General features: G+C 46.6%; 2 protein-coding genes across 5 annotated transcripts; one reads left to right on the top strand and one right to left on the bottom strand.

The window, feature by feature from the left end:
- Nucleotides 1-1,076: 1,076 nt before the first annotated feature.
- LOC139549564 (signal recognition particle receptor subunit beta-like) lies at nucleotides 1,077-5,008 on the top strand. Of its 4 annotated transcripts, XM_071360191.1 has the most exons (8): nucleotides 1,077-1,316; nucleotides 1,808-1,902; nucleotides 1,997-2,104; nucleotides 2,216-2,298; nucleotides 2,867-3,003; nucleotides 3,120-3,174; nucleotides 4,015-4,264; nucleotides 4,303-5,008. In XM_071360191.1, the coding sequence occupies exons 1-7, from the start codon at nucleotides 1,139-1,141 to the stop codon at nucleotides 4,223-4,225; spliced, it is 867 nt and encodes a 288-aa protein (XP_071216292.1). In that variant the 5' UTR covers nucleotides 1,077-1,138; the 3' UTR covers nucleotides 4,226-4,264; nucleotides 4,303-5,008. The 4 variants fall into 4 exon arrangements, with proteins under 4 accessions (XP_071216292.1, XP_071216294.1, XP_071216293.1 ...); XM_071360193.1 differs by having other exon boundaries at nucleotides 1,997-2,074; nucleotides 4,015-5,008; XM_071360192.1 differs by having other exon boundaries at nucleotides 1,997-2,095; nucleotides 4,015-5,008.
- Nucleotides 5,009-5,075: 67 nt separating this feature from the next.
- On the bottom strand, nucleotides 5,076-10,852 carry wdr53 (WD repeat domain 53). The gene is made up of 3 exons (XM_071360189.1): nucleotides 10,663-10,852; nucleotides 9,236-9,743; nucleotides 5,076-9,135 (listed from the first exon to the last, which is right to left on the bottom strand). Exons 2-3 carry the CDS (start codon nucleotides 9,725-9,727, stop codon nucleotides 8,452-8,454), a joined length of 1,176 nt encoding a protein of 391 aa, XP_071216290.1. The 5' UTR covers nucleotides 9,728-9,743; nucleotides 10,663-10,852; the 3' UTR covers nucleotides 5,076-8,451.
- Nucleotides 10,853-11,902: the final 1,050 nt, after the last annotated feature.

Below are 11,902 nucleotides of genomic sequence, written 5' to 3'. Positions count from 1 at the left end.
GGTGTCTAGGGCTCTAGAGGGTTAGAGAGGCTAGAGGGGGTGTAGTGGGGGAAGGGAAGTGGTGTCTAGGGCTCTAGAGGGTTAGAGAGGCTAGAGGGGGTGCAGTTGGGGGAGGAAATGGAAGTGGTGTCTAGGGCTCTAGAGAGTTAGAGAGGCTAGAGGGGGTGCAGTTGGGGGAGGGAAGTGGTGTCTAGGGCTGTAGAGGGTTAGAGAGGCTAGAGGGGGTGCAGTTGGGTGAGGAAAGGGAAGTGATGTCTAGGGCTCTAGAGGGTTAGAGAGGCTAGAGGGGGTGTAGTGGGGAAAGGGAAGTGGTGTCTAGGGCTCTAGAGGGTTAGAGAGGCTAGAGGGGGTGTCTAGGGCTCTAGAGGGTTAGATAGGCTAGAGGGGGTGTAGTTGGGGGAGGAAAGGGAAGTGGTGTCTAGGGCTCTAGAGGGTTAGAGAGGCTAGAGGGGGTGTAGTGGGGAAAGGGAAGTGGTGTCTAGGGCTCTAGAGGGTTAGAGAGGCTAGAGGGGGTGCAGTTGGGTGAGGAAAGGGAAGTGATGTCTAGGGCTCTAGAGGGTTAGAGAGGCTAGAGGGGGTGTAGTGGGGAAAGGGAAGTGGTGTCTAGGGCTCTAGAGGGTTAGAGAGGCTAGAGGGGGTGTAGTGGGGAAAGGGAAGTGATGTCTAGGGCTCTAGAGGGTTAGAGAGGCTAGAGGGGGTGTAGTGGGGAAAGGGAAGTGGTGTCTAGGGCTCTAGAGGGTTAGAGAGGCTAGAGGGGGTGTCTAGGGCTCTAGAGGGTTAGATAGGCTAGAGGGGGTGTAGTTGGGGGAGGAAAGGGAAGTGGTGTCTAGGGCTCTAGAGGGTTAGAGAGGCTAGAGGGGGTGTAGTGGTGGGAGGGAAGTGGTGTCTAGGGCTCTAGAGGGTTAGAGAGGCTAGAGGGGGTGTAGTGGGGAAAGGGAAGTGGTGTCTAGGGCTCTATTTCACTTTCTTAGAGGAACAGGATTAATGAAGATCATTACATTTAGGTAGGCCGTGACTGGCCTCACACTCCAGTACAGTAGGTGGCAGTGTATGCACCTTAGAAGTTGGACGCAATTCGCCAACCTAATCCCGAAGAAGAAGACTGTACGCATGTCCTCAGTGAAGTGACAGCTCAGATATGAAGGCAGATATTGCTACAGAGCCCGGCATCAATATGGAGGAGAAAATAGACGTGGAAGCGGGAGAAAATCCCTTTGAACCTTATTTAGACGCTTTAAAGAAGGTGTTGGAAGACCAAGATCCCATATTTATGATCGGAATTATTGTTTCTTTGGCTGTTGTTGTCATTACTTTTGGTAAGTTTAGCAAGCTAACGTAACTAGCTAAATTAATTCCAGCTCACGTTAACTCAGTGTTGCCCATATCCAGTCCAGGGGTATCACCAAAAGCACACCGTTTTGTTCTAGCCCCGAACAAACATACGTCCTTCAACTCATTGATGGCCTGATGATTAGTTGACCAGTTCAATCCGATGTGCTTTGCCGGGGCTACAATAAACACGTGTACTGTGGAGGTACTCGAGGACCGGAGTTTGGAACCACTGCGTTATCTGGCCAGCCGGGCTTCAGCCTGCTGGCTTTCTATGCTATGAGATTTTCAAGCAAACTTGTCTTTTATCAAGCCTGCTATCAAAAGGTTCGCTAGCTAGCTTGCTAGTAGTGGTCACTAGCGATCTGTCTAGTTAACGTTACTGTACTAGCTACGCTTTTTGTCAGGTGCTCGTCTGCTTTGTTGGCAGCTTTGTATGGTAGCTAAAACCAAACCTATTATTGGGTTTACATTTCAGTGTTGTTGAAGTACGTACTAAGAAGAAAAACTGTCCAAAGTGCTGTGCTGCTGGTTGGTCTCTGCGATTCTGGAAAGACCCTTCTCTTTAGTCGAGTGAGTACATCCGTGCAACATATGGCATTATCCATTCCAACTATTTACAGACGGCAGAAGTTGTATGACACTGATGGATGGTCATTGTTTGCAGTTGTTGTCAGGAAAGTTCAAGAAAACCCAGACCTCCATCACAGACAACAGTGCCCCTTACAAAGCCAAGAACGAGAGGGTAAGGGAGGAAACGGATGTGGTGAGGGCAGTGAGTTGAAGGTCCAGGAATGGATCTAGAACTTTACATTATTAAAAACAAATGCATTTGTCAAATGTGTCACACACTGGCTTGACCGTCCCCCTGTACTACGGTGTGCAGGGCAGCAGCTGGCTCCTGATTGACTTACCTGGACATGACAGTCTTCGGCCTCAGTATGTGGAGAAGTTCAAGTCAGCTGCCAGGTGAGTGAAGATGAAAGGTGTCTATAATAGAGGGGGGGTCTATAATATGGTGCTTGTATTTCAGGTGTATTTCAGGTGTAAGGTATCCATGGGAGGTTTATAACTTATCCAAGACATGCCACCAGAGGTCTCTTTATAGTCTCCAAGTCCAGAACAGACTATGGGAGGTGTACAGTACTACATAGAGCCATGACTACATGGAATTCTATTCTACATCAAGTAACTCATGCAAGCAATAAAATCTGATTTAAAAAAATAACAGGTAAAAGTATACCTCATGGAACAGCGGGGACTGTGATAACATCTCAGTGCTTGAGGTGTCACTACAGACACCCTGGTTCAATTCCAGGCTGTATCACAAGTGGCCGTGATTGGGAGTCCCATAGGGCGGCGCACAATTGGCCCAGCGTCGTCTGAGTTTGGCCGATGTAATGGAGATCCATATTGAATATGGTGTTTATATTTCAGGTGTGAGGTGTATAATGTGAATAACATGCAGTGATTGACCTAAGATCAACATCCTGAGAGACTCACTTTGTCTTTTGTTCTCTCCTTTCTCTGACTGCAGAGCCATGGTGTTTGTGGTGGACAGTGCCATTTTCCAGAAGGAAGTGAGAGACGTGGCTGAGTTCCTGTACTTCCTGTTGACTGACAGTGTAGTGTCCAGGAATGTCCCCTCTCTGATAGTGGCCTGCAACAAGCAAGGTGACACATCACTTGTCAAACCCTCCCTCACCCTCTACAAAAAAAACTCCCCAGAATGACGTTGTGTGCTAATGATTTGAAAGGAGTGTTACTTCATATATTTTCCGTCTCTCTAGATATCACCATGGCAAAATCTGCTAAGCTGATTCGTCAGCAGCTGGAGAAAGAGATGTAAGTAATCATGTTATGAATCCCTTTTTGGACTCCGTGTGTTGTGGAAAGGGAAACACTTAATTGTTTTAATGTTAGCAAACATAAGATGGACATTCTGTAGGGCTCTAAAGTGACAACAGTTCACTCGCATTTTACTAGTCAAAGAAATTAAATGCAAATAACGAAAATGAACTGGTCACATTTTTGTGTGAGGTATGATCTACATTTATTTCTGCGTCCCGTTTTATTTTCCACGTAACATTATGAGGATCACGCAACCTGATAGACTGCAACTGTAATTATGATTCACGTCACAAAAAGCATGACAAAAGTATAAAAAAAAAGATATATATATAAACATCTTGGCATTAAATGGAGTCGGTAGTTTAGAAGACTGAGCGATGAAGAATGAGTGTTCGGTATTAGCTATAGAGGCAATGCTTCTAAAAATGCTTTGGCATTAGATTTGCGAGTTGAATCTTTAATTTGCCGCGCGCGTCTGGTACTCTAAAAAGTTGGACAGGGTTCACGGTTCTGCCAACACCAGGACCGGGATGATACCAGTGTCACGACACTCGTTAGTACCATGGCAAGGAAACGAAAAACGAAGCGGATTTAAGTTCTTTAGGAGAACAGTCCTAATGTTGAAAACAAACATTACTGTTGTCATCCAGAGTGACATGTATTTATTTTCCAAGCTGTAGCACAATATTTTACATACAACTAGTTTAAGGACCGAATCGTTCTGTTTTTTGCCATAAAAAATATTTTCTTACTGTTAAAGTCACAGCCATAATTTTAAATGGAAGTGTGATTCTACAGAATGTATTGATCCTAACCTTTCCCGTTTCCCCTCAGGAACACACTGAGAGTGACACGGTCTGCGACTCTGAGTGCCCAGGATGGGTCTGCGGGGGCCACCGTGCACCTGGGGAAAAAAGGCAAGGACTTTGAGTTCAGCCAGCTGCCCATGAAGGTGGAGTTCCTGGAGTGCAGTGCCCGAGGCAGCAAGGGGGAGGACGGGAAGGCAGACATCGCCAGCCTCGAGAAGAGCCTGGCCAAGCTGTGAGATGACTGGGTCTCTTTATTGACCATTTAGTTCCCATAGGTCACTACTTTGGCCCAAGAGCCATTTAGTTGCCATAGGTCACTACTTTGGCCCAAGAGCCATTTAGTTCCCATAGGTCACTACTTTGGCCAAGAGCTCTTGAGTGGGGTGCATTATGGGGAATTAGGCTAAGGTCTCTCAGCATATCAGGTATCTTCGTCGGTCCTCAGGACTCCAGACTCAACACAACTACACTATGGAAGTGAGTTGTGCTGACATCACAAGGTCAGCAGTGGTACTTGATGTATTGAATGCTAATTTTGCGAAAAGATCTGATAATTTCAATTTTTTTGTTGCTTTTGCTCGTCTCTAGCAGGTGTTACTTTGTGTCTAGCAAATGACCCGTCCTCTTCATAGTGGATAGTCTCACCCACTGCTATGAAACAATGGCAATATCTATTTCTACTATTAGTTTTTTCCCCCTCATCAGCATTTGAATAATCCATCAATCATGATATCCTGTGAATGTGATGGGATATTTCACTAAACCCACCTCAGACGACCTATCGGATTTCTCCATTTAGATTACAGCAGTTAGTATTCCGAACACAGATTTTGGTTCCTTTTTGGAATGGGTTAGTTGAATGTTCCATCCGTTTGTATTGTGGTCCAGTGCATTCTGTAGTTCCTACACCTTTTTAAAAGGGGGAAGTTGACCATGAATCTGTATGACTTTTAGCCAAATAGGAATGTTCTTATGTTTTTGTCTTGTTCAGCTTGTAAATAAAATCTGTTTTTATGGTTTATTGGTGAGTGCAACATCATTGTGACATCAACGCTGTGAAAGAAAAAGCTTACTGACAAGGTTGAGTCATACACACTGCAAGACTTTTTTTTAAATTGGATAAAAAAATCAAGACTTTTTTTTTTTTTGGACCTGGTATGACTCAATAATACATCCTTACCTAGCTGCTGACATCTTGACTGATATTGACTCGATTGTATAAAAAATACAGTGATATTCAATCTGATTGTAGGTCATGGGCATTGTGGCTCTTTTTAAAGGGTATGTTCCGGCATTTGCTGATATCCCATTCACGGTAAAAAGTTACATATGTCGGCTCAATCAGAAATTGCCTTAAAAAGCTGCAATGCCTTGCAATACTCTGAGTACACCAAACATGAGGAACACTTTCCTAATACCCTCCCTCCCTCCGTTTTCCCTCAGAACAGCCTGTTGGTCGGGGCATGGACTCTACAAGGTGTTGAAAGCGTTCCACAGGGATGCTGGCCCATGTTGACTCCAATGCTTCCCACAGTTGTGTCAAATTGTCTGGATGTTCTTTGGGTGGTGGACCATTCTTGACACACACAGGAAACTGTTGTGTGAAAAACCCAGCAGTGTTGTAACTCTTGACACATACCGGTATGCCTGGCACCTACTACCATACCCTGTTCAAAGGCACTTAAATATTTTGTCTTGCCCATTCAACTTGTCTCCTCCCCTTCATTTACAATGATTGAAGTGGATTTAACAGGTGACATCAATAAGGGATCATAGCTTTCACCTGGTCAGTCTATGTCATGGAAAGTGCAGGTGTTCTTAATGTTTTGTATACTCAGTGTATGTACACTACATGACAAAGTATGGACACCTGCTCGTCGAACATCTCATTCCAAAATCATTGGCATCAATATGGAGTCGGTCCCCCCTTTGTTGCTATAAAAGCCTTCTTCTGTAAAGGTCCTTCCCCAAACTGTTGCCACAAATTTGGAAGCACAGAATCGTCTAGAATGTCATTGTATGCTGTAGCATTAAGATTTCCCTCACTGGGAACTAAAGGGTCTAGACCGAACCATGAAAAACAGCCCCGGACCATTATTCCTCCTCCACCAAACTTTACAGTTGGCACTACGCATAGCGTTCTACCGCGCAACCTCCAAACCCAGATTCGTCCGTCGGACTGCCAGATGGTGAAGCGTGATTCATCACTCCAGAGTCCAATGGCGGTGAGCTTTACACCACTCCAGCTGACGCTTGGCATTGCGCGTGGTTGAGGCTTGTGTGCTCAGCCATGGCATCTTTAGCAGGACAGAAATTTAACTAACTGACTTGTTGGAAAGGTGACATCCTTTGACGGCGCCACGTTGAAAGTCACCGAGCTCTTCAGTAAGGGCCATTCTACTGCCAATGTTTGTCTATGGAGATTGCATGGCTGCGTGCTCGAATTTAATACACCTGTCGGCAACGGGTGTGGCTGAAATAGCCGAATCCACTAATGTGAAGGGCTGTCCACATACTGCTGTATATATAGTCTACATGCATATATACATTCAGGAAAGACAAAACTCCACTCAGCACGTTTGTAATTAAGCTCCATTGTAGTAAAACTGATGACAAACATCCTGTCACACCAACCAATATAGTTTTACCAGCAACAAGATTAGTGGCTAATGGAGTGAGATTGTTTAAATGGAATCATATCCTTTTCAGTGGCACATCTGGTTTGTACATATTATCAAGCGAGGGGTCAGGTGTGTTTGCGAGGCAGAGGACTTTGGTATAAGTCAGTGTTTCCCAACGGCCGGTCCTCCAGTACTTAAAGCCGTACACGTTTTTTTGTTGTAGCCCTGAAAGAAAAAAAACAGACCTCCTTCAACTCATTGAGGGCTTGATGATTAGTTGACAAGAGGTATCAGGGTGTGCTTGTCCTGGGCTACAATAAAAATGTGTAGTGTTGGGGGTAATTGACTGGAGTTGGGAAACATTGGTGTTAAGTCCAGTCAGGCAAGTTGAGGGAGGAAGCTGATAAACTAGCACAGTGACACCAGTAACATCTGCCTAATCTTGACATGGCACAGTCTTATCATTGTTGAGCTGATCAAACATCTGCGTCTATCTTCACCCCTCTGGTTTGTCATGGTGCAGTCCTATCAGATGGACCTGTCTTCACCCCCCTGGTTTGTCATGGTGCAGTCCTATCAGATGGACCTGTGTTCACCCCCCTGGTTTGTCATGGTGCAGTCCTATCAGATGGACCTGTCTTCACCCCCCTGGTTTGTCATGGTGCAGTCCTATCAGATGGACCTGTCTTCACCCCCCTGGTTTGTCATGGTGCAGTCCTATCAGATGGACCTGTCTTCACCCCCCTGGTTTGTCATGGTGCAGTCCTATCAGATGGTCCTGTCTTCACCCCCCTGGTTTGTCATGGTGCAGTCCTATCAGATGGTCCTGTCTTCACCCCCCTGGTTTGTCATGGTGCAGTCCTATCAGATGGACCTGTCTTCACCCCCCTGGTTTGTCATGGTGCAGTCCTATCAGATGGACTTGTCTTCACCCCCCTGGTTTGTCATGGTGCAGTCCTATCAGATGGACCTGTCTTCACCCCCCTGGTTTGTCATGGTGCAGTCCTATCAGATGGACTTGTCTTCACCCCCCTGGTTTGTCATGGTGCAGTCCTATCAGATGGTCCTGTCTTCACCCCCCTGGTTTGTCATGGTGCAGTCCTATCAGATGGACCTGTCTTCACCCCCCTGGTTTGTCATGGTGCAGTCCTATCAGATGGATCTGTCTTCACCCCTCTGGTTTGTCATGGTGCAGTCCTATCAGATGGTCCTGTCTTCACCCCCCTGGTTTGTCATGGTGCAGTCCTATCAGATGGACCTGTCTTCACCCCCCTGGTTTGTCATGGTGCAGTCCTATCAGATGGACCTGTCTTCACCCCTCTGGTTTGTCATGGTGCAGTCCTATCAGATGGACCTGTCTTCACCCCCCTGGTTTGTCATGGTGCAGTCCTATCAGATGGACCTGTCTTCACCCCTCTGGTTTGTCATGGTGCAGTCCTATCAGATGGTCAGTGTTTCAGTCTTTTTGAAGGGGAGAACCCTGCTGATAAAGACATTGTTCAGTCCTCCTTTAGGTGGATGCCTCTGGTTAAAGAAGGTTCTGTCTGCCAGTCTTATTACACAGACAGGCTGATGATACTATCGCTCAGTGAGCAAAACTCAGAGGAAGGAGGGCCCCTTAAACTACTAAGTAATACAAGGTAAGGCAGTCTGTATATTGCTACAGCCAAAGAGTAGACAGACAGGTTAGTTCTATAGACCAGCCAGACAGATAGACAGACAGGTTAGGTCTATAGACCAGCCAGAGAGTAGACAGACAGGTTAGGTCTATAGACCAGCCAAAGAGTAGACAGACAGGTTAGGTCTATAGACCAGCCAGAGAGTAGACAGACAGGTTACGTCTATAGACCAGCCAGAGAGTAGACAGACAGGTTAGGGCTCTGGTCAGCCACCACAAGGCTGGGCTCTCCTCTCAGCAGAGTGGGACACACCCAGTTCACCTTGTCCCCATGGCTGAAGCTGAGTTTAGGTCCTGACTTCAGGGCCTCCTCCGTGCCTGGTGACTGATCCACTCTGCTGCCCTCCTCCACCTCTTCCTCCTCCCTCTCCTTCTTAGTCTCCTCTTTTGCCTGCTGGGACTTGGCCTGGAGTTTGGCTTTAGCCCTGGCCTTGGATCTCCTGCGGTGGGCTGGTGCTGCTTGTGGCTTGCCCTGATCCTCAACAGTAACTACCGGGTTCTGACTTAGGTCCCAGAGGGCCACCATGCCGTCGTTGCCCCCAGTTGCCAGCCAGTATGGGTGGGGTAAGAAGCTAAGGAAGTGGGCCTGTGAGGCTCCCTGGCTGTGGGCCTTGATGGCCCCCTGCTGGTCCAGTTTGGAGCCACTGCCGACCCGCATCAGGTGCACACGTCCGTCCTCGGCGGCGCAGGCCAAAACATTCCCGCAGGTTGCTACAGAGACGCAGTGGGCCAGAGGTGGGTTGAAGAGCTGACCGGCCTTCTGCTGATGGCCCTCCTCTTCCTCAGCCACTTCCTGCAGGTTGAGGGTCCAGACGGGGCGGGTCTTCTGTAGGCTCCACAACATCACCTGCAGGAGATTGAGGACAGAAGGGGTCAAGACATGCTTACTTAGTCAAACAGGGTACTCTCAAGCATGCCCTTTCTTTCTCCGTCTCCAGTCGTCTCACCTGCATGTCGAGCCCGGCTGAGACCAAGTTGTTGGGCCTGAGAGGGCGGAAAGCCACAGATGAGACGATGTTGGTGTGTCTGCGGAGCGTCCTGTTTACTTTGCCCCCCGGCAGCTCTAGCACCCTCACCACCCCTGAGTCATCAGCCACGGCCAGAGCTGAGCCTGTCTCATTCAGAGCCAGAGAGTTGATCTCCTCCTCTCCCGCACCCTGCAGCTCCTCTACCGCCCCCTTCAGGCTCCTAGGGTCCAGTACGCTCACCATCTCCCCGTGGGACACATACAACAGGCCTGGAGCCGCCGGTGAGAACACAGCGCTGGTCACATCATCCCCGCTGGGCAGACGGAGACTAGCTAACACCTTTCCCTCCTGGTTCCACACTGTTACCTCACCCTCCTCTGAGCCAGAGGCTAGGAGACCCTCCGGACCCCCAGAGGCCCCCACACACAGCACTGGGGTGGAGTGACCCTCACACCACTGCCTGCTGGCCATGATCACATTGGCATACCTGGGGTGAAGCAGAATATATATACTACATATAAATAAATACTACATAAGGTGGTATCTTTTGCTAACAGTGACATGACCCTGTACATATCTAGCTGTAAAAAAAAAAAAAAAACACTGCAGAACGTTTTGATACAGTAAAAGTAACTGGTAGCTACAGATTATTACACCAGACAATGTAATTTAACCAAAGATTGTTGGTATCTCTGACTTGGGAGTTTGGGGAGAGTAGGGTAAATTGAAACCAGACACATCACCTGAGACATGCGCAGACCCATGTAAACACGTGCACGAGCTCGGCAAGTATGCATGCGTCTCGTGCTTATCCTTCAGGTGATTTTATATCTGAACGCACTACTGTTACCAACGCTTTGAAACCTTTAATGCAATTATACTTTCCTGTGGATATATTGTCTCACATTCCTACCTCAAGAGGACCAACCAGCACAGCCAACCGGTTAAGTACGTTAAAATATCATTTTATTCAACGTGATGGCTTGAAGAGGTCGTAAGAGTTAACTTTCCTGATTCAAATGCTAATTTATACCTGACAGAATTCAACGTCGGGTCTCCAGGCGACCTAATTAACCTTAACTCCCAGTAATGGATAACACAAATCTTTGTTAAAACCACATCTGGTGTTAAACAGTAGCTACAGTAACTGGTAGGCCTATAAATAGTCATGATATTATTTGGATGTCTTTATTTATGTAATAGGACAGAAGTCAAATCTAGCAAAGGACTAACCATGTGTTTACCAGAACGCTGAAGCTATGCTAGTTAAGGTAGCATGTTAACACAACTATCGAAACACTTTAGCTCGATGTCATTGGCGAAATATTTGCTAATAACGCATATGACATAACACAGCACCACTAAATTAAATAAACGTTCAGCATATGTGACGTTTCACACTTTACCTTTCTCACGAACGTTAGCTTCCCCTGTTCGAAAACTACTTGTAAAGTCGCACATCGATGACATCAGAGGGTAGGTAACTTGACACAATCATCTGCATGAAAATAGCCGTAAAGCCTATTTCACAATGGGAAAACAATCATTTCTACCACACAGTATTCTTTTATTTGATTTATGTTTGATCTCCATTACCCCGAGTGGCGCCTCGGTCTAAAGCACTGCATCTCAGTTCAAGAGGCGTCACTATAGTACCTGGTTCGAATCCAGGCAGTATCACATCCGGCCGTGATTGGGAGTCCCATAGGGCGAACAATTGGTTGGCCCAGCGTCGTCCGTGTTTGGCGGAGTAGGCCATCATTGTAAATAAGAATTTGTTCTTAACTGACTTGCCTAGTTAAATATAGTTAATAAATAAATTACCATCCTCAAACTGATTTATATGAAATGAGGTTTCATGGGTATTACGCCTATAGCAGTATTGACTGTAAATATTTCTATGCTTGCTGACAGGTTAGGTTTATACAACTGAAATGTGACATAGTAAACTCCTAAAGTCATGCAGGTAGAGTTGACAGAACCTCCCTCTTTTTGTTAAATGTACATAGAAAGTGATGTCTTTCATTGTTTTTCATGATCAACTAACATGCTTTGTGTCCAGGTCTACTGTAAGAAGACTGTGTTGGATGGTGCTACTGAATTCTGTCATTCTTCTGAGATAACTAAACAGTAATGCACTTCTACAGACTAAATACAAGCATATTCGGCAGAAATAATTCAGTTGCCTTCAACAGCAGATTAAGGACACAGTGGAGATACTCGGGCATTCAAACTCTATAAACTGTTGTGCCAAGGGATGGGCTTGAGAGAGCACACTTGAGCTAAAATAGGTATCTCTGTCACTCTCTCTGTCTTTCTCTGTCTCTCTCTCTCTCTGTCTCTTCCTATAGTGGTAAGGCTGAAAATGAGGAACACAATGGTTGCTGCCTGCTGATTCGTCCAAAACTGCACTTCTGATGAGTGTGGTCCATTTCTGGATCGGTGAACGTAACACCATCCTGTCAGACTGAAGGAAGAACAGACAGAGGACACCAGGGCTATAACACACACACACACGCACACACACACACGCAACCACACACACGCAACCACACACGCAACCACACACACACGCTCTCACCCAAAAGTGCATCCATATGCTGACACATAGATTCTCACAAAGCTCATCTCACACTCCCTGTCAAA

The sequence above is a fragment of the Salvelinus alpinus genome, chromosome 22 (assembly GCF_045679555.1).
Source record: "Salvelinus alpinus chromosome 22, SLU_Salpinus.1, whole genome shotgun sequence".
NCBI classification, from domain to species: Eukaryota; Metazoa; Chordata; class Actinopteri; order Salmoniformes; family Salmonidae; genus Salvelinus; species Salvelinus alpinus.
This window is presented reverse-complemented; position numbering and strand designations above follow the sequence as displayed.